This window comes from Acaromyces ingoldii (genome assembly GCF_003144295.1).
Source record: "Acaromyces ingoldii strain MCA 4198 unplaced genomic scaffold FA10scaffold_1, whole genome shotgun sequence".
In the NCBI taxonomy this organism is placed as follows: domain Eukaryota; kingdom Fungi; phylum Basidiomycota; class Exobasidiomycetes; order Exobasidiales; family Cryptobasidiaceae; genus Acaromyces; species Acaromyces ingoldii.
In genome coordinates this window covers 1,865,928-1,884,645 of record NW_020290247.1, presented here as the reverse complement: position 1 = coordinate 1,884,645, position 18,718 = coordinate 1,865,928, and the positions used below count along the sequence as shown (strand labels likewise).

The following is an 18,718-nucleotide window of genomic DNA, read 5'->3' as shown; positions in this document are numbered from 1 at the left end:
GAACAATCGAGAGAAACCAGTGCCATTCGTCCAAGTGGTCACCGACGGTGACACTATCAAAGAAGGACGTGGAAGATGGCCATGACGACAGTGACCGCAGCAATACTGCCGGTGACGGGCGAGGCGAGGTAGAGAGGAACAGCACCATCGGTGTGGGGCTTCTTCGTCGTCGAAGGCGCAGTGCTGCTTGTCGTAGTTGTCGAAGGAGTGGGAATGCTGCTGCCGCTGCTGCTGCTGTTCAGTCGGAAATTCGGGAGAAAATTTTGGTGTCAGAGAAATGATTACCGTCTGAAAGGGAGAAGAGAGCAGGCAACCGTACCTCGTGTTCGCAGGTGTGAGTGGAGTCGCTGCAGTAAGCGGGGCGCTGTTGAGCGTTGCATTCGATGCGCTTGAGCTGGAGTTTGAGGCCAAGCTTGCCGAGGCCGATGAATTTCCTCCTTGGGTATTGGCAGGCACCGACGTTGTCGACGCAGAAGCTGAGGAGGAGGTCGGCGTAGTGGGAGGTGTGGTAGTCGGGTTCGACGACTGAGTGGTGGCGTTCTTGCACTCAACGCCCGGAGGAGTGGGCAGAATGGTCACCTGCGAAGAATAGTTGGGCACACCAGCATCGTCGTTGATTTGCAGCGTGACCACTTTGCCCGCAGGAAGGTCGACATTCCAAGTGTAACCGTCCTGTGTCGCATCCATCTGAGGGAACGTCTTGATGGGTGCTTCTGTGGGTCCGTAGATCGTCATGGCTACTCAGTAAGGAGATCACCTGCGTGACTGGGATGAACATCACTCACGGGAGATGTCCTTCCCCTCAATGGCAGAAAGGTATACCTTGCCCTGAGCGTTGGACCAGCTGATGCTGTTCGAAGCAGAAAAGAGAATTTTACATTGGGTCTACTGTTTTACTGTGACTTTGGCGATATAACTTACTGAGACGGCAAGCAGGCAGTAAATTGTGGCGGGGTGCTGACAGTAAGGCCCTCGACGACTGCTGCGAAGAGGATGGCAATAGCCAGAGAAGCAAGATGTGCACTGACGTTTCTGTTTCGCTTCGCCATGTCTGAAGACGACTCTCTTGAGGATACGCAGAACAACTGGGTGAAAGAGACGAACATTCAAAGGAAAAAGGCCAGGCAGGAACACCGGCCTGATCTTTATCTTGTGCCAGCGTGACAAAGCAATGCTCATTCAAGCTCCTCTCATCTCATTGAGGAGCGGGCCAACGACCACCGCGGCGCCGCTCCCCTCGCTTTTTTCTCCCCTTTTTTTTACTCACTTTCGCACTTCCTTTTTTTCCCTTTATTCTTTGTCACCTTCATTTCTCTCCTGGATGATGCAATCTCACACGCGAGGAGCCGCGACACTCAATGTTGACAACGGAGGATGACCGACCCCCTTGAACCTTCTCTTTTCTTTGAAGCGATGAGATGAAAGATGACATCATCCGCCACCGCGCCTTTTCTAAGTCGAAGGATGGAGGAGCGGACGTCTTGACTCCGATAAGACTCAGTTTTTGACGCCTTTTTCAAAACCGCATTTGTATCGGCAACAAACAAGAAAAGAGAAACAGAGAAGTCCAACAGAGTCCCATTGCGTATGACACATAGATATACAGTTTGTTATGAGCGAGAAAGGCATCGTTGAAAGAGAAAGGAGGAGTCCTTCGCACTTCGCAAAAAGTGGTGGCGTGATTCGCGTCGGAGGCGGTAGCTTGCTACCGTGCAGGTATGCTGGTGGCAACAGCCACAGAGGTCGGTCGATTGTGTGTCGTCTCGTCTTCTTCCCCCCTCTCCCTATACACGGGCGAGCCCGTCCAGCTCCAGCGGCTCCTTTCCAGCTCATATCCGTCGACACCCCTCAACACCACTTCGTTCTCTTTGCCCGGGCCTTCGCGTATATCCTCTTGATACTCCGGTAGGGTATTGCCCTTGCGGCGCCACTCGCCCTCTCTCGTTCGCATGGCCGCAAGCTCACGCTGATGTGCAGCCATGGCTCTCGCTTCGTTCCGGGAAAGCCTCCGACCCGTCGAGCTGTCCATGGGACGTCCAAAGTCGTCAGCAGGCAGGTCCTCATACTGACCGCGTTTGGCGCGACGTCGGTTCAGCTGCCGTGCTGAACGATGCACCGTTTCGTACGCCAGCAGGATGATCAGACCAATCGGCATCGTTTCTGCTCCAATTTCCCTGAACGGAAATGATCGAGTTGATGAAGGAGGAAGGAGCACACCCCTTTTGGCCAAAAAATGGAAGTGGACCGGGCCTTATGCAAGGCCAAAATGCTCTCGCGTCTTGGCGTGCGCCACAAGCGTCCGTCATCCGATTGCCGAAAACATGAGTTAAGTTGCCTCCAGGACTTAGCCTTCATCATGTCGACGGGCTCCGTTCTCTCTAGAGCTATCTACAACGTTTGGAAGAGATTTACGTACTAAGGCCGCAATGCTGAGAGAGATTGAGGAAGCAGGAATGGGAGGCGTGGTAAGTGAATCGACCACAAGGCCATACGAACGCCTGCAGGCCGTCATCATCTAAATTGAAATGACTACGTCCCAATCTTAAGGCTTGAGAGCTAGGACGGGCCTGCCACTGAGCTGTCGGCCGGTTCGCTCTTGCGCCAGCTATGACAACTTGACAGCAACGTGGAACAGCGAGAAAAGCATGTTGCATTGCGTCGGCATTCACCAGGTGATGGAAAGAAAGACGCCATGTCGGATTCTACGAAGAGCGCGCCCTCGTGATCACAAATTGCAGCGCGCTCCACGTGGTTTCTTGGTCCAGCGAAGCTCGCTCCTTCTTTCGCCTTTCTCCGCGAAGGCTTAGGCCCAGCTGTCATCGATCGATCGCTCAACTAAGGGCCCCCCGTTCTTCGATCCTGCTGACCGCCGCGCTCACTGTCAGGTCACTCAAGACAAGCGACTTTGGTGCGTAGGCAGCCACAGCTGGCCGAAATCGCGTCGCATTTGCCTCCTGGGCACGGCGGATATTAGCTGCCAACGCGATAGTAACGACAATCGACGGACAGGAGTGAAGGAACTTTCGAGACGAGACGGGGCCCCATTATGCAGTCCAGCTTTGTCTCGGGTGGCGGAGGCTATTATGGCGGCAACGGAGGCGGTCCGAATGGCCTACAGCAAGAATTTGGCAACGGACAAGGAAATGGGCAAGGGAATGGGCACAACGGACAGGCTGGCCAGGGCAATGGGTCGCCAGTCCAGCCTGAGTATTCTCTCGCCGGCGTTCTTCACTACCTCCAGAGCGAGTGGCGCAGGTATGAGAGGGACAGGAATGAGTGGGAGATCGAGCGAGCGGAAATGAGGGTGAGCAGATCCGCTAGCCTCTGGTCGAAAAAGATGACTGAGTTTCCAATCTCAGGCTCGTATTGCGCTTCTCGAGGGCGAGCGAAGAGGCGTGGACAATCTCAAGACAGACTTGATGCGTAGAGTCAAGATGCTCGAGTACGCCCTACGACAAGAAAGGTATGTATCTGTTCGAAAGTCACCGGACGTGATTGAGGTTCTCACTCTATCTCGGCCCCCTTTTGTTTTAGATCCAAGTATCTGGCATCAAGTAGCACGATGCATGCAGGGGCATCAAGCCAGGCGGGAGGAGTCCATGCCAGCAAGATTGCATCACTTCAAGGTGTCGAGAAAGCGACTTCGAGCAGCGGGAGGAGCTCGCCGTCGAACCGCGGTGATTCCGAAGCCAGTGCGGGCCAAGAGCCCGCCCATCAGCGATCGTTCACCTCGGGCACTATGAATTTCTCAACGTTGGGGGGCGTCAATGGCAATACTTTCGGCAGCAACAGTACTCTCTCCATAGGAGCAGGGGCACCCACCCCGGGCTTGTCGCGACAAGCTTCAAGCGCAAAAGATCCCAAGGCCAGAGCACGGAGTCGTGACTACCTCAAGCAGTGAGTTTCTTAAATTTGGTTCTCATGAAGGACTGGCCGGCTGACTATCCCGATGCAGATGCCTGCAAGAGATCTCGTACTTGACAAGCACCAGCGTCTTGAACCCTCTGCCGGAGAGAGCCTTTGGAGCTTCCGGGCCCCAGAGACCACGGAAGACGCTCTCGGACAATGTTCCCTTCTCCTTTCAGGTCGGCGCAGACGGCAACAGCAGACGTCAAAAGAGTCAAGACTCAAAGTCCACTCGGGGCGGCCTGAGCGCCAGCAGACCCACGCACCTGGCCAATGAGACGCTCGTTGAAGAAACGAGTGAGGAAGAGGCGGAGCCCCTCGACGGATCAAAGTCGGATCCCCAGTCAGGCGATGACCCTCTCGGCGCTTCTTCAGCCGCTGCGATCGCAACAAACGTAATGCCACGCGCAGCGGATGTGAGCGGGCAAGCGGAAGGCGAGCTATATTCAGAGGGTGAATCGTCGGCCTCCTCTTCTAGCGACGAGTCGTCTGCATCGACGACAAGTGGACAGACCTCACTAGAGGGAGGTAATGACGTACCGGCGGAGCACCTTGACGGAGACGACGAACAAGACCGGCTCACCGCGGTCTTTCGCCCAGGCGAAGAGGGCCGACCAGACGCAGAAGAGTGGGCAAGACTGAAGGAGGCAGGCTTGCGAGAGAGGGAAAAACGAGAGCGAGAAAAGAAAGACGCCCACGGACAGCTCGCAGCTACATCGGAAAATGTCAATGCCCTAATTGAGGCAAGCGCGGGGCGTGAGGTCAGGAAACCCAAGTCCGACGAAGACGAGCTGGCCAGCTTGACCATGACTTCGGTCGAACAGGACGATGAGAGCGTCAAGCTCGCTAGCGAAAGCGCTAATGAAGGCCAGATGTGGAAATCGAAGCGCGTTCTACGTAGCCATCTCGACGCCGTGCGAGCTGTCGCCTTTGACACGGCCGGTCTGTGCCTCTACTCCGCCTCCGATGACAACACTATCAAATTCTGGAGGCTTGATCCCTCAACATTTTCGCAACCTCAGCCAAAAACGACGGACAATGAGCCGATCATGACGCTGCGAGGTCATTCGGCCGCGGTGACGTGCCTAGCTGTTTCGCCAAGTCGACGGAGGCTATACAGCGGTAGTGTGGACTCCAGCGTCATTGTCTGGAAACTTCCTGAACAAAACACGGAGGCGTATCCTCCCGTAGACAGGGACATGGAGATGGCCACGCTGGTCGGTCACACCCAAGCGGTCTGGGACATGACCCTGCTACCTCTGCGATCCGATGATGAGGCTCTCTTGGCCACTGCAAGCGCCGATGGCACTGTCAAGATCTGGGGTGCACCGTCCGAGGGGGGTGCCGAAGCCCCGATGCAGCTTCTCCTCTCTCTCGATTACTTCGGGACGGATCCGAGTGCCGATAGAGAAAGGGAGCGGGAGTCTCTCCTGGAAAAGTATGACGGTCGACTTCCAGTCCCAACTTCGGTGGCGCCGTGCCACTCGAACCTGCGCCTCTGCGCCGTGAGCTTCACAAACGCAATAGTCAAGCTCTTCGATGTCGACACGGGCAAAGAGGTCATGGAGATCAAGTCCAACGAGACCTACGACGGCACTGTGGGCACTCAGATTAACAAGCTGATCACGCATCCTACATTGCCGCTCCTCATTACGGCCCACGAGGACCATCACATCCGCATGTTCGATCTCGACACAGGAGCGTGCACGCTCTCGATGGTGGCGCACCTCGACAGCGTCACGTGCTTAGACATCGACCCTTCAGGCCTGACACTCGTCTCGGGCGGCCATGATTGCTCAGTCCGATTCTGGGACATCGTCAACTCGACGGCACCGGAGAAGAAGAGCGGTGGCAGACGCGGAGGCGGAGAGGAGGAAGATAGCCAAGACAAGGCCGCCATTTGCGTTCAGGAAATCACGGCGCATCGGCGTAAAGCCCATGAGGGCGTGTTGGCCGTCAAATACCACCCAACGGCGCCGTTCTTTGCAAGCTCCGGTGCCGACGGCGTCGTGAGGATTTACGGATAGAAATTTCTTTTTCTCTTTTCTCATTTTTGGAGAGCATCCCTTTATCATCGTTCAGTTCTCCTTCTCCCTGCTTCTCGAGCCTTTTCAAACAAGTCATTCCCGGTCTCTCTCTCAAAGATTGAATCACAAGGTCGATCAAGATTTGTGTTATGTGTGAATTATCGTACAGTGTGTGGCAATTGGAGAGCAGGTCTTTAAAATCACTTTTTCTTGAACTTTTCCTCTTCAACCTCGTTCCGGTTTCCTCCTAGGTCCGTTCGGAGCGCCATGAGCATGGTGCCGACGGCTCCACTAGCGCCCGCGGCACCCCTCAGCGCGGCGATCGGCACGGCCCTTAGCACAGGCTTGGGCCCGCCGCCCCCTCGCCGCTGCAAGTCGTCGACAGCTGCCGAAGACTCGCCTCCGCCACCACGCTCGTAGACCTCCATTGGAACGGCCAGGATCGTCTGAGCGCCCTCCTTGAAGCCTTGCAAGAGGTCTGTCTGGGCTTGCGTAAGGCCCTCGCGTATATTACTCGGGGGATTGGCATAGCGACTAAATTGCCGTTTTTCTTCCTCTTCCTCTTCTTCCGAGGGAGAGGCGCTTTCTTCTTCATCTCCAATCGACCGCGCATCTCGCCGCTTCTTCTGTGATGCGGCCAAGGAGCCTCTTTCGGCCTCTCTCCTGAACTGGCGGTATTCCCTCGCTCCACTTCCGCCCAGCACATCTTCGGCCCTCTCCAGTAGAACCTGCGTTCCTGTCGCCAGCCTCGCCCCGAGCTTGACGGCCTCCAATGTCGTATTCTTCACGAAGCTCTTCGTACCCTTTTGCAACCCTCTCAGCACGTTTCCGTCGCGCTGGTAGTGCTCGAGCGGCGTCAAGATGAGGTCCGCCATGCCTTGTCCGACGTTGATGATGCTCTTTACTTGAGCGATGCCTGACAAGACATCGACGAGCTGGTTCGCCTTGACGTCCGGAGTCCAGACGTCATTCATCGTATCGAACAGCCTTGGCCAGCCAGTGATGCCCCGCAGCGTCAGGTGTCGCAGCGTCATCTCGGCTCCCTCAAAGTTGAAAAAGTTCATCATCTCGATGATCTCGCCACGCTTCAGCCTGTTGAGATCCGGTCTTTTCCCCTTATAGTCCAAGCTCAAGTGGACGGGCCAGACCTCCGCGTGCTGGATGAAGGACCCTGTCGTTGTTCCTCCTGCCGCCTCGTGATCCTTCGTCGAGGTCGACGCTGCACGGTGAACTGAGTCGGGCGGTTTGTACGCAAAGAATTTTTTCAGAAAATCGAGGGCATCCTGATCGACATGCAATTTGAGTGGCGCCACTTTCGCGTAGAACCTCGCTTCGGTGCTCGTTGAACCCTGTTGAGGTCGCCGGGAGTTGACGGGGTCCTGGTCGTAGTTCGGTCGCACATTGACAATCTTAAAGCGGACCATCTCCTTCGTCCACGCCTCGGGTGGGATCCTCGAGTCAGCTTCCTGTGCCCTTCTCGTCAGGAAAGTGTTCCAAGTCGATGTGCTCATTTGATCGAGGATCTTGAAGGTCTTGGCTGTAAAGACGACCTTGGACTCAATCGCATGAGACTTCGAAAATTTGTCGAATTCCGCTGCCACGCCCTTGAAGACCATGTCGATTTTGGATCTCGGTGATCTCATGAGCTTGTTGCGTCTGCGCTTCGGGTGCGCCGATGTCGACGACGATCTTCCCCGTCTTGTACTTTGGCCGGCTGGAAGAGGCTGCCAAGTGCTATCGGAGGAGGCTGTTTCTGATTGGTCACCAAGCTCTTCCTCGATGGCCTGCATCAAAAGTGTAGGGTCGCCCGCCTCCCCCGCCTCTGTCGCCTCGACCGGTGGCGAAATGTGAAGTGAGGCAAGCAGATCGGCCGCGACCTCTTCAACGCTGTCGTCTGGCGTCTGACCTTGATGGAGCATCTGCTCGATTTTCTGTAATCTCCTCTTGAGCCTGCGAGCTTCTTCCTCGAATGCGCTTCGTGTTGACGGGCAATCAAAGCCCTCGTAGAGGCGCAGCGCCAATTCGCATCCGCTCAGTCTAAGACGGAATGAGCTAGTCGGCTCGTTACTCCTCTTTTCTCGCTGGGCCAGTTGCTCTGGATCAGTGAAATAACCTGGTCGTGGTCGAATTCCGTCGGAATGAAGCAGGCGGACCGTAACAATGTCGTCTTGAAACAGGACTTTGCCCGTCGAGGGACCTACATTCGACCGTTGCGTGCGTGCCAAAGACTCGATAGACTCACTACCTAGTACGTCCCCGTCATAAAGCGTCTGCGCTTCGACGTCGGGCGAGCTCGCACGACCGTCGTCGGTCGTGGCAAGGTAGTCTAGGTTGCGGGGAATATCATCTTCGATCAAGTCCGGCGTTGAAGAGAAAGCGTGGGCCTGAGCAAAGGCACCCTCGTCAACGCTGGCAAGAAGATCCTCTCCGATGGCGGTGGTGGCGGAGCTGCTGCTGTTATTGCTGCTCTGACGCGTTCTCTGAGAGAAGACCGAGTCAGAATGGCTTTCCGAGGGGCTTACCGGCGCCGCTGGGGGAGTCAAGCCGTCGACAAGACATGCGACGATGCCGAGCGTATCGGCGCAGGCCTTGACTTCGCCAAGCAGCCTCGTCACGTCGACATCCACTTCAGGCCGTGTCAATTTACTCAAGACGACAGCACCTTTGGTCTCGCTTAGCGCCACCAAGGATACCAATCCACGTTTCTGCGGAGATGGCTCAGCTTCGATATTCTAGCATTGAAGCCCGTCCAACTCACCCCCCAGTGTTCCAGCGTAGACCTTGCCCTCTGCCGTTTGTCCGTAGGCAGATCCTGCATCTTTTCCGCGACGAGGACGAATGCATCGGACAGAGATGCGCGAATGCTCGTCTTTGGGTAGTCGGGCATCAGGTTCGTCTTGAGCTTGAAATCGCCTACGATGAGCACGCCTCGCGCGTCGGTAGTAAGAGGTCCAACGAGGACGGAGGTATCTTTAATTCGCACGGTGATGCGAGTCACCTCGTTCGGTTCGACATGTTCAAAGGCCTGCATCATCGATGGCAGATCAGTCTCCATCTTGATCTCTTCCTCTCACACTGAGCAACTCACTCCTTCCGGAGACCGTCCGAAGATCAGGAGATCCTCCAGCAGAGACGGATCTCCATCGAAACTCAGCGTCAATCCTTCGATCAAGGCATCCACTTTGGACTCGCGGTAGCTCGTTTCGACCTCCGTTGTCGAGATGAAGGCAATCTTGATGACTGGTTGCACGCCTCGGGACAATGATTGCTCCAATGTCCGAGAGACAAGGTTCTGGTTGCCTATCTCTTTGCTGCGATCGTCCAGCGTAGCCGTGAGAATGGAAAAATCGAGCAGTGTAGACCCCTGTGCACGTGGATCAGCACATCACATCGCTGTGGAACTCTTCGGGTACGAACTCACCACGCCGTGTTTGGTGTCAATGAAGAGCTTCAACTCTGACAGCGAGAGTCCTAGCTCGCGAGGGCGGCCTCTGCCCTTCGGCTGACGTCGAGGCACCAGAAGCGACACAAATACTGTCGAGTTTTTCTTCGATCAGCAACTCCTCCATAGCGACAAGAGTGTCTCATACTCACCCTCGCTGACGCTCAAGGACAGGGCCGGTACCGAAGCCGATTGCCTCGCGACCTCCGTCGATGCAGAACTGCCCGAAAGCGCCGAGATGCTGTGTTTGGAACCGAAGAAACGACTGCCGAGAATTTTGAGTGCCTCTGTCCCATTGTCCGTCTCGCTGTTGTCGTCGACGCCAAGACCAGAGGACCAAAGTGTAAGGTCGTCCGCCATGAGCTCGAGCCCATCAAGGAGTTCTTTCGATAAGCTGACACGAAGCGCCGGGAGTTGACAATCAAGGAGTCCCCGTTCGGGACCGGCGACTGCGTCATGTCCTCCGCTCTTCGCTCTGGCTGGCTGGCTTGAATAGACGAGCCTGGGAGGCAGCGGCCTCTCCAACTCAACATTCGCCGCCGCTCCAGGTGAGCCTTCTTCGGAAGTCAGCATACCAAGAATGGCAAAAACCGAGGCGCGGGTTTCAGAGACGCCCTTGTAGAAGAGCGTGATCTGATCGATCGAGGTGGTGACACCGTCCTCTTGCCCTCTGCTGCCTCTGGACAGAGACGGAAGGTCGCGATGAATCGTTGGCTGGTCTGTGCTGGCATCGGGTGGCCGCATGCCGTGTATGCTGAGGCTGACCATTTGAGCGTCAAGGATGACGATGCCCGTTCGGACCTCGAGGCCCAAGAGCATTTTGCGAAGGGCCTTGTTGCGCTTGAGACCAACGCGCGGAACGCTCAACGGAACTCGCAACTCAATTCTGACGAGGTCGCAAGTCACCGAAAGGGAAGAGTGTTTCCCAGATCGAATAGCGACGTCATCGAAATGCTCCAAAGACAGGCTTCCTGAGAATTGTTGAAGAGGAGAAGAGGGCGCATGAAGCGTCTCGAATGATTGGGCCAAGTCTGACTGGGCACCACTCATGTTGTCTGTCCTAGCATTCTTGCTCAGCGAACGCAACAACGGCAGCACACGATCGACCGTAGAGACGTCTAGAAAGACGTGCAGCGGGGCGAGCTTGACGCAGCTTTCTTGTGACGAATCTAAGCTCGTCTGGACGTCGATGCAGGCGTTTGATTCTTCGCCTTCGAACATCGTCGTGCTCGTCGAAGCCGAACGACGGTGTTTTGGCCTCATCTTCCACCCGCGCTCTCCATAGCCAGCCTTCCAGTAAGGACCTGATCGTGACCCTTCGCCCGCGACGCTGGCCCCTCGCCAGTCAAAGGCATCGATAGTCAGAGCGTCGAGCTGCCCACGCCTCTGTCCTTCGGGCCGGCTCCGGCCTGCTGTCTTCATTGGAGCCACTGAGTCGTACTGATTCATGAGCTGGAAATCGAAAACGGCGAGCGGAAGAATAGGAGCCAGGTCGGTTCCCTCGATAAGGGCAGGTGACAGGTGCTCGAACAAGCCGAGGTCCACCACCTTGAGCGCTGCATGGCTTTCTGTTTCGCCCTTGCTTATCCGCCAGCTTCCAGTAACACTGTCCATTCGAAGTCGCAGATGGCCAATGGAGGGATGGACGCGAGCGGGTCGTAGCCAGAAGTTGGTCATCGACTGATCGAAAAGTGCTAGCCTTTGAGGGTCCAAAGTGGACGAAGGCTCATAGGCGCACAGCAAATGAGCTCCTCGAACCATGACACTGCAGCTCAGCGTGAATGGCCAGCGCTGCTGAGGTGGTGCCGGCCCCAACGGAGATTCTTCATTGTCTTCGAGCGTCTTCATCGCCTTGAGCACGTCCTCAGAGAAGCTGAAGAGGGCTCCCGCCGTCGAGGGCTCGAGGAATCCGACGATGTTCCCCACTACTGCATCGAAGCGCATTTCGATCTGCCCAGACCCGTCGCTCTCTGAGGATAGATCGTTGGTCGACTCTGTCATCTTGAGTACGATTGGGTCTGAAGCAATCGAGAATACTTTATGTCGTTTCGGACTCGAGTCCGCTTTCGGTCGAGCAGGTGGATTCTCGTCGAAGGCGCTTGCATACATGCTGGCAGATGTCGATCCTTCGGAAAGAGTCGATTGTTGCATCTGACTTTGGCGCAGATCGGGAATCGCCTGGCTCATCTCCATGTATTCGTCCGCTTCTCCATCCTCGTCGTCGTAGTCTTCGTCGGACAAGGGCGCATCTGTACCTTCTCCGTCGTGCTCGCCGAAAGGAAGTGGAGGAGAAAGTGTGACCCAGACACCGACGTCGTTGATGGTGATTGTCCTTGTTACGCTAGCCCGTTGCGGTGGTCCGTCCATCTCTGCGTTTGGCCCCGGGATGTCTGGCCTGGACGTGACTTCGATCTGACCCAGCTTCATTTCCAGGTCTAACGGAGTAACCGAGGTAGATTCACGACGCAGTATTATGGATGTGTTGTTCACTGAGATCCTCAGACGAGCCAAAAGGCGATCTACGAGCGACTCGACCAATGTACGAGGCTGCACAGCGGGTGCCGGGTCCGAGGACGACGTCGAACCGGCCGCCATGCTGGCCCGACTCTCCTCGAGGATGGACTCTTCGAGCTTTTGCTCCAGCTGCCTACCTTCGGGGTCATCGTAGAGGACCTCCTCGGCGGCATTGACCAAAGACATATGGGCGACTGGGCTTTCGGAAGATGACCTCTTGGCTGTCTCGTTGAGGCACAGCGTTAGCTGAGGATCTGCAATCGCGACGACGACCTCGCCACCACTCCAAGACCCTGTCCATGGAATCTGGATCGAGATAGAGCCCACAGAGCCAGACTCGACGCGAATCAGCGGCGGGAGCTTGGCATTGAAGGACTGTGACAAGTTCGGCATAGTGCATTCACCCCTTTTGTCAGCAGTGCGCCAACCGAGAGGCAAGAGGAGCGACACTGAAAAACTCACATCCGGATTCAGGTCAACATTTCGAATCTCAACCCTCCCATTGCCAATGGCCGCCTCAATCTGGTCGAGATTGAGCTCGCCACCCTTCACGAGGTGGCCCAGCAGCCGACGGAGGAGGTACGAGATAACGCGGCGCTGCAAGCCCGACGACAGCGCACCGGCCGCGAGCGAAGGAAGCTGGTGCCATCCGCTCAGATTCGACTGGAGGTAGGAGAACATGGTGTAGGTGGTGGCGCAACTGGCGGGGTACGGATGGGTCGAGTGCTCGCTCTCACTGCCTCCGCCAGTGCAGGTGCGTCATGCCCAATCCTGGCGCTTGCTTCCGCCAAATGTGCTTCCGTCGCTAGTCTGAGCCGCTCCAACTCCTGTCCACGATAAAAACCAAGTGAAGGTTCTCGCTGACCAGCCACAATCTTGTGAATGTTCTTCCTTGGCTCTTGTGACGGGTCCCAATCAGGTGGAGCTTTGAGAGGGAGGGACAGGAGTCTTGCTGAGCGGTGGCCAATTATCGCAAATCAACATTGCGTCGGGTGGCTCGAGCGCGTACGACTTGAAGCTTGAGACCAAAAAAAAAAAAAAAAAAAAAAAAAAAAAAAAGGGACAGATCCTCAATTTCAGCGCAAGCCGACAGTGAACAGGTTGTATAGAGATTGACGTTGTACAGATAAGATGTCACCATTAGTTGATGGATGTAATCATGAGTCGACCTGAGAGGCCCAATAAAGAATAAAGAGATTCATGGCCGTCTTGAATTCGCCCAACGTTATGATCTCAAGCCTCTTCCTTAGCTTGAGGTAGCGCCTTCTCTCAATGACGCCCAGGAGCGATAAGGTCCGGTCCGTTGCCTCGTCGCCCTTCGTAGAGACTGCCACCTCGCCTCCCGATGCGGCCTGATCCTCTTGCGCCATCGACTCCAAGTCCGTCCGTCTGACCTTTCGCACCAGGTCCTGTTCCCTCCGCTCCTCTTCCCTCCTTCTTTGGCAGTGCCGGCTCATCGTCTTGTACAGGTGGTCTGACAGCCACGAAATACACTTTTCTGTGTCCACGTACCACAGGAAAACAGTCCTCGCTGCGGCTCGATCGGCCGAACGCGGCACTTCCTGTAGAGCCAGGAGCGACGAGGCAAAGAGACGAGCGCAAATATCTCGGGTCTCAGACATGGTGATGAGGCACAGTTTCGAGATCTGCAATGGCTCTCTTCATTAGCAGAGTGCTTTGAGGAGGAGGGTCTGAATGACTTTGGAACAGCCACTCACATGCTTCTCCTCTAGCTTTCCCTTTTCTTGAAGCAACGTCATAACCCTGGCGCCCGCTGTGCCGAATTGACTTTCGACGACGTCGCGCAGTAGCTGGCCTCTGAGCACCTTTGCGATATTGTCAAACTGCACCACTGAGTTGCTCGGCGTCCTGCTGCCCCCTGCTCCCACCGTGTGGCCACTTCCAAGCTCAGAGCTCGAAGAGGGCCCAACGAATCGACTACCCCGGCTTGCAATGTTGTCTGAGCAGCTGAGCAAGGCAATCACCTCGGCCAAAAGGCCACTTTGACTCGTATCGGACCCGAACAGGTCCTTGATGCTGTTTCGCTCAAAGACCTTCTTCAAAGGCATGTGCGGCGAGATGTGTTCCCGCAACGAGTGGACGTTGATGATGCGCGACTCTGGGGTCCGGATGCTGGGCGCGTGGGAAGCGTCGAGGCGAGCGCTCATGTCGATCATCGAAGACAAGACCTCGGCTGTGGTGGTGTTGTAGCGGGCCTCTGTAGCCTTAAAGATGGCTTGATCTCGAATGTGAACGTCGAATCGATCAAGATTGACCCGCAAAAACACCTGCGGCTGTGGACAGATTGATAGGGATACGTGTCAGTACATGCAGATGGGCAAGATGCTTCGACGAGACATACGCACATCAATGTACAACTCCTGCGAATCATCGCCAGCGGCATGGGCGCCAGCTTCGTCGTCTTCGCTGTCGCTCAATGCCAATTTGCTGCTTTTCTTGGATCGACTCGATGTTTTCTTACGGCTGCCTTCATCCTTTCGCCTTTTCTTCGTCGCCTTGCCATTGCCATTGGCTGTGACCGCTTTCCTCTTTTGTCTCTTGAGCACCCCTTTTCTTTCCGTGGCGTTGCCGCTCATCTCTGCCAGCTCTGCATTCGTGTATTTCCACACGCCCTCTTCATCCTCCCTGACTCTCTCCCTTGCACGAGCGTGCATCTCGATGCGCTCCTTTGGCTTGAGCATGCGCCGTACCCTTGTCATCTCTTCCTGTTCATACGCTAGTCTCCGATCGTTGGCCGAGGTATGAGAGATGGGCGACGAAGGCTGGAGGTAGTAGTGAAGCAAAAGGTCGCGCATAATCTCCTCGTACCGCTCAGCTCCTGTGTACAACAGATCCGTCAGCAAAGAAGAGGACTCAAGAGGCCGGGGCGGTGTCACACTGTGCTCACGGCTGTGGTCGTATTGCTCGTCTCCCTCTTGCCCGCATAGCCGCCGAATCACCTCTTTCGCCTGCAGCTTTCCGTTCTTGTAGACGCACATCACCACATCACTGGCCTGAGGACAACGGAGAATGGTGCGTGAGTGGAGCAGACACTGAGCGGCATCGATGATGATGATGATAAAACTCACATCAGAGCCCCATTCCACATCGATGATGGCAGCATAGGCACCAAATCGCGTCCGAGCCAGCACCTCGTCGACATCGATCTGAAAGTACTCCACCCCTTGTACGCCCTCGGGCGAGTCAGGCCGGATGAGGGAACCGTCAGCGTCGGAGGACACGTGCCAGCAGACGTGGTGTTGGATCAGCGTCAGAAGCGCCGCGCGGATCAGCTGCTGATTCTTGATCGGATTTGCGGGGAGCGACGAGGACGAGGACGACGAGGGTGCTGTCGTCGAGGCTCCCAGGCCCGGGTCTGTGGAGAGAGAAGGGGTCTCGCCCTGGCTTGGGTCTAGCCCTGAAGCTGGGTGCGAGGTTGGCATGGAGAGGAAGCGGGTAATGTCTCTGAATGTCAGCCTGCCCCGCTGCAGGATCGTCGTTCCCACCCGCTGTACGATGCAGCACATTTGCGGTCCGGTCAGCTCATCGATCCGCAGACTAGCTAGTCACTTTCCCAACTCACGGCCACGACCGGTCCAAAATTGTCGAGGAGGATGTCATTGCAGAGCTTGATCTTGTCTCTGCTGTGTACGCCCCTGGGGTCGCTGACTGAGCCGCCCTTTGCCTTGGAGCTGCTCGCCATTGTCTCCTCCGTCCGTGCATCCAAATGGCCTTCAGCCTCCTCCTCTCCTCCGCGCTCTGCTCAATCGACTGTTGAAGATGAAGACGCCTTTGATTGAAACGTCGGCGTGCACCAACTCTTCCTCTTCTCTCTCTTTTTTTCTTCTTTTTATTTTTTATTTTTTACTTATTTTTTGTTGGAGCGTGTATGTCGGTGTGCGTTTCTTCGGCCGGGAAAATCAAGGGATGTCAAGAGACGCGCCGTGAACTGACTCGGACCCAGAATGACACAGACATTGGGCCACAACGGCGGCGACCACCTAGCAACAGACAGAAGCACACCTGTGTCACACGACAAAGCTGGTTGCACGTAGCGCACGGTCATCTTGCACAAGGGATCATGATCCAGAGATTAGCCGCCGCAGTCAGCAACAACCACCCATTCGTCACCGCACCTCTTCGTACTCGGGCCACCGTAGTCCTGGCTTAGATCGCGTCCGGAGCCTTGCATGTTTGGCGAGAAGATCTCCGAGAGTCCTCGGTGAGTGTGGCCTGGGGTATGGTCTGATTCTGTCCTCTGCTTTCGTGGTGCTCAAGTCTTGTGCGGTGTTGCATGGAAGGGTGCCTTCGCCATGGGGAGCCCCGCGTAGGTCGAGCGCGACCCCCCCTCGACAGGCGGCGCCCCGTGCCTCGTCTTCCCAGGCACGCAAGTCATCTTCTTCCTCTTCGCCCAGCTCTGTGTCTCCCCTACGAGCCTCTCCTCAGCTGCCGTCGGGCTCCTCACCGCTCGCTGGTCCGGCTCTGTGCGCTATCCCAAGCGTGGATCCCACATCCGAAGATTCGTCCGCCGGCCTTTTCTCCCTCGATCCGACCACGTCTTCGTCCAGGGAGGACCTCACCGCGGCTCACGCTGCTCCTGCCCCTGCCATTGCTATCTCACCTTCGAATGGCGCTGGAGGGTCGCTCTCGGCCCGCTTGCGCCCAGAGCCCGACGAGATGGGCAACCTCGAGTACAAGCTGCGCATGCTGCCCACCACCAGGCACCGGTACGACCGGCTGCTGACGCAGCTCAAATGGCGTCTGCTCCAGGGCGGCGGCGTGTGCACATACGAGATTGGCGTTCTCGACGATGGCCGTTGTGTGGGCATCTGCGAGGCAGAGATGAGGACCAGCCTTGAGGTGCTTGGGGCCCTTGCCGCCGAGCTCGACGCCAGCGTCAGGATCCGGCGCGCCTTTGCCGTTGAGGCTGTCGACCAGGATGTTGAATATCCGGCCGCCTCCGCTGCGGCCAGTGGCAGGGACAACGAGGAGGCCACAAGTCTGCGGGGCCTCTCGAACGAGCAAGTCAGGCAAAGGCTCCTGCGCTATGCGGCGGACATGGATCTGTCGGGTTGCGCCGGCGCGTGCCTCATAGGAAGGGAGATGGGAGCTGGTCAAGCCACAACAGAGGGCAGAGGTCCTTTCAGCGTCTTCATCGCTTCTCGCCCAGTCACAGATGAAGGCCCTTCTTCTCGGACATTCAATGTCGACGTGGACATTGAGTTGGAGCAGGACGATGATGCCGTCTCGGGGCAAGCAGCGCCTTCCGTGGATGTGAACCTGTCCAATGAAGGCTCTTCGCGCTTCGACGGTCAGAATGAGGAAATGTTTGGAGAAGTGTTCCATCCCGACGATGATGGCTTGGCCGACTTTACCTTTTCGCTCAGCCTCGATGAACGCGAGACTCGCGACGGTGTGGGCTACCGACGGCCGCCAAAGAAAAAGCAGCAGCAACAGCAGCAGCAGCAAAAGGATCGCGACATGGAGGCAAGAATGCTGGGGCTCGCTGAGCACGATCAGGGTGGCTCCTCACCGTCTGGAGGGGCAGAGGCGCCTGTGGTCGACCAACATGTGCCTATCCGACCAACGGCAGTCCTCAAGCAGTCAGTCAGCGACACAGCAGTCGAGCAAGGCGCCCTGCAGCCCTCGGACGATGCGGTCGACGCTGCGCAGCATGCGGCCGCTTCCAAGCAAGCCGAGGCTAGGAAGGGATGCCAGCGAGTCATTGTAGAGGCCGTCGTGCTCCGAACAGTGGCCGAAGACGCATACATCGACTATGCCTCTCTGTGACTTCTGTCTTTGTCGACGTCTGTCAGACGACTCACTCCTTTATGTATCTTGCATCACAGTCCGCTCTCGCTCTTCATAGTCAAGACAATCGCATGCACGTAGCTAATCAAGAATATCATGCCTTCATCAATTCTGTCTTCTTGTCTGTTCATGTGGTCTCTCTTCCCTTCCCTCTCCTCTTTGTCTGATTGTGTGGTCCCCCATTCCCTCTCCTTCCTGCTTGCCTGAACGGCGATGAGCCACGTTTGTTGCTGCTAGGCTGCCAAAGATGGCTCGACCCTCTTTCGAAACCACAAATTGCCCTGCCTGCTGTCTCACTTACTAAGCGCATTCCAGCCACCTGTGGGGTAGATTGCACTCTCGCAACCATGCCATGTGCAACGGAATGCCCATTCGAAGCCCTAGATGCTCAATTATACAACCTTGCCTGCGAGCGCCAGGATCTTGCTCCAGCCCTTCTGCCTGAGCTCGGCGCCGACGACGCCCGTGATTCTCGTGCCGAGGGGCTCCTTGCGCTGGTTCAGGAGCACGCACGCATTGTCGTCGAAGCGCACCGTGCGCCCATCTCCGAGCTTTCGTGTCGTCTCCTTGGACGTGCGCACGACGACGGCGCGCCGCACGTCGCCCTTGCGCACCTTTGGTGCCGCAGACGCCGGGCCTGCCTGGGTACCGTGCGCGATCGGCCGTGCCTTTTTCACCACGACGACAATTTCGTCACCTGTTGGCACAGAGGAGTGAATTCTCGGTGAGCAGGAATGCATCTGCGGAGGCCAAAGCTCATACGCACCTATTCTCGCTAACCCTCGCGACGAGGGGGTCCGGAGCACATTGACGCACTCTGCGACGAGTGCGCCTGAGTTGTCGATGACCTGTACATTGATGCTTGCATTAGAAGAAGAAGAGGAAAAGAGAGTGATTGTGGTGCAGCACCTCATGGACTCACCGACATTGTCGCCTTGAGCCCCAACATGCTTTCGAGTGCGCCGCCCTGAGAACCTTTCCGACGATGTCAATGCAACGCGAGCGCAGGCAGACCGCA

The 18,718-nt window shown here is 56.5% G+C and overlaps 7 protein-coding genes across 7 annotated transcripts; 2 read left to right on the top strand and 5 right to left on the bottom strand.

Moving 5' to 3' along the window:
- Positions 1-56: 56 nt before the first annotated feature.
- FA10DRAFT_298747 (hypothetical protein) lies at positions 57-1,072 on the bottom strand (the record flags this gene model as incomplete). The annotated part of the gene is made up of 4 exons (XM_025524640.1): positions 922-1,072; positions 786-850; positions 320-713; positions 57-234 (listed from the first exon to the last, which is right to left on the bottom strand). Exons 1-4 carry the CDS (start codon positions 1,047-1,049, stop codon positions 57-59), a joined length of 765 nt encoding a protein of 254 aa, XP_025380544.1. The 5' UTR covers positions 1,050-1,072.
- Positions 1,073-1,649: 577 nt separating this feature from the next.
- On the bottom strand, positions 1,650-2,234 carry FA10DRAFT_264006 (hypothetical protein). Its single transcript, XM_025520469.1, has one exon. The coding sequence runs from the start codon at positions 2,153-2,155 to the stop codon at positions 1,706-1,708; it is 450 nt and encodes a 149-aa protein (XP_025380543.1). The 5' UTR covers positions 2,156-2,234; the 3' UTR covers positions 1,650-1,705.
- A 699-nt stretch (positions 2,235-2,933) lies between these two features.
- On the top strand, positions 2,934-6,033 carry FA10DRAFT_19276 (WD40 repeat-like protein). Its single transcript, XM_025518384.1, has 4 exons — positions 2,934-3,304; positions 3,360-3,463; positions 3,535-3,897; positions 3,956-6,033. The coding sequence occupies exons 1-4, from the start codon at positions 3,047-3,049 to the stop codon at positions 5,931-5,933; spliced, it is 2,703 nt and encodes a 900-aa protein (XP_025380542.1). The 5' UTR covers positions 2,934-3,046; the 3' UTR covers positions 5,934-6,033.
- Positions 6,034-6,062: 29 nt separating this feature from the next.
- FA10DRAFT_264004 (hypothetical protein) lies at positions 6,063-12,847 on the bottom strand. Its single transcript, XM_025520468.1, has 6 exons — positions 12,352-12,847; positions 9,528-12,264; positions 9,355-9,467; positions 9,022-9,297; positions 8,692-8,958; positions 6,063-8,638 (listed from the first exon to the last, which is right to left on the bottom strand). The coding sequence occupies exons 1-6, from the start codon at positions 12,568-12,570 to the stop codon at positions 6,134-6,136; spliced, it is 6,117 nt and encodes a 2,038-aa protein (XP_025380541.1). The 5' UTR covers positions 12,571-12,847; the 3' UTR covers positions 6,063-6,133.
- Positions 12,848-12,948: 101 nt separating this feature from the next.
- On the bottom strand, positions 12,949-15,696 carry FA10DRAFT_264003 (hypothetical protein). The gene is made up of 6 exons (XM_025520467.1): positions 15,473-15,696; positions 14,979-15,398; positions 14,798-14,903; positions 14,256-14,728; positions 13,608-14,183; positions 12,949-13,535 (listed from the first exon to the last, which is right to left on the bottom strand). Exons 1-6 carry the CDS (start codon positions 15,590-15,592, stop codon positions 13,047-13,049), a joined length of 2,184 nt encoding a protein of 727 aa, XP_025380540.1. The 5' UTR covers positions 15,593-15,696; the 3' UTR covers positions 12,949-13,046.
- A 160-nt stretch (positions 15,697-15,856) lies between these two features.
- FA10DRAFT_298742 (hypothetical protein) lies at positions 15,857-17,803 on the top strand. The gene is made up of 2 exons (XM_025524639.1): positions 15,857-16,111; positions 16,191-17,803. The coding sequence occupies exons 1-2, from the start codon at positions 16,080-16,082 to the stop codon at positions 17,677-17,679; spliced, it is 1,521 nt and encodes a 506-aa protein (XP_025380539.1). The 5' UTR covers positions 15,857-16,079; the 3' UTR covers positions 17,680-17,803.
- FA10DRAFT_264001 (ribosomal protein L14) lies at positions 17,764-18,686 on the bottom strand. Its single transcript, XM_025520466.1, has 3 exons — positions 18,623-18,686; positions 18,467-18,548; positions 17,764-18,397 (listed from the first exon to the last, which is right to left on the bottom strand). The coding sequence occupies exons 1-3, from the start codon at positions 18,626-18,628 to the stop codon at positions 18,093-18,095; spliced, it is 393 nt and encodes a 130-aa protein (XP_025380538.1). The 5' UTR covers positions 18,629-18,686; the 3' UTR covers positions 17,764-18,092.
- Positions 18,687-18,718: the final 32 nt, after the last annotated feature.

Excerpts from the sequence above, each read along its gene's own strand:
- FA10DRAFT_264006 (XM_025520469.1), bottom strand. The coding sequence starts at position 2,155 with ATGCCGATTGGTCTGATCATCCTGCTGGCGTACGAAACGGTGCATCGT.
- FA10DRAFT_19276 (XM_025518384.1), top strand. The coding sequence starts at position 3,047 with ATGCAGTCCAGCTTTGTCTCGGGTGGCGGAGGCTATTATGGCGGCAAC. Across the intron at positions 3,305-3,359 it reads TCGAGCGAGCGGAAATGAGG|GCTCGTATTGCGCTTCTCGA; the intron begins GTGAGCAGATCC and ends TTCCAATCTCAG. Across the intron at positions 3,464-3,534 it reads TACGCCCTACGACAAGAAAG|ATCCAAGTATCTGGCATCAA; the intron begins GTATGTATCTGT and ends CTTTTGTTTTAG.
- FA10DRAFT_264004 (XM_025520468.1), bottom strand. The coding sequence starts at position 12,570 with ATGTTCTCCTACCTCCAGTCGAATCTGAGCGGATGGCACCAGCTTCCT. Across the intron at positions 9,468-9,527 it reads GTCCTTGAGCGTCAGCGAGG|TATTTGTGTCGCTTCTGGTG; the intron begins GTGAGTATGAGA and ends AAAACTCGACAG. Across the intron at positions 8,639-8,691 it reads CTACGCTGGAACACTGGGGG|AAACGTGGATTGGTATCCTT; the intron begins GTGAGTTGGACG and ends CCATCTCCGCAG.
- FA10DRAFT_264003 (XM_025520467.1), bottom strand. The coding sequence starts at position 15,592 with ATGGCGAGCAGCTCCAAGGCAAAGGGCGGCTCAGTCAGCGACCCCAGG. Across the intron at positions 14,729-14,797 it reads CGAGCAATACGACCACAGCC|GAGCTGAGCGGTACGAGGAG; the intron begins GTGAGCACAGTG and ends TGTTGTACACAG. Across the intron at positions 14,184-14,255 it reads CGCAGGAGTTGTACATTGAT|CCGCAGGTGTTTTTGCGGGT; the intron begins GTGCGTATGTCT and ends ATCTGTCCACAG.
- FA10DRAFT_298742 (XM_025524639.1), top strand. The coding sequence starts at position 16,080 with ATGTTTGGCGAGAAGATCTCCGAGAGTCCTCG. Across the intron at positions 16,112-16,190 it reads AAGATCTCCGAGAGTCCTCG|GGTGCCTTCGCCATGGGGAG; the intron begins GTGAGTGTGGCC and ends GTTGCATGGAAG.
- FA10DRAFT_264001 (XM_025520466.1), bottom strand. Across the intron at positions 18,398-18,466 it reads GCGAGGGTTAGCGAGAATAG|GTGACGAAATTGTCGTCGTG; the intron begins GTGCGTATGAGC and ends CTGTGCCAACAG.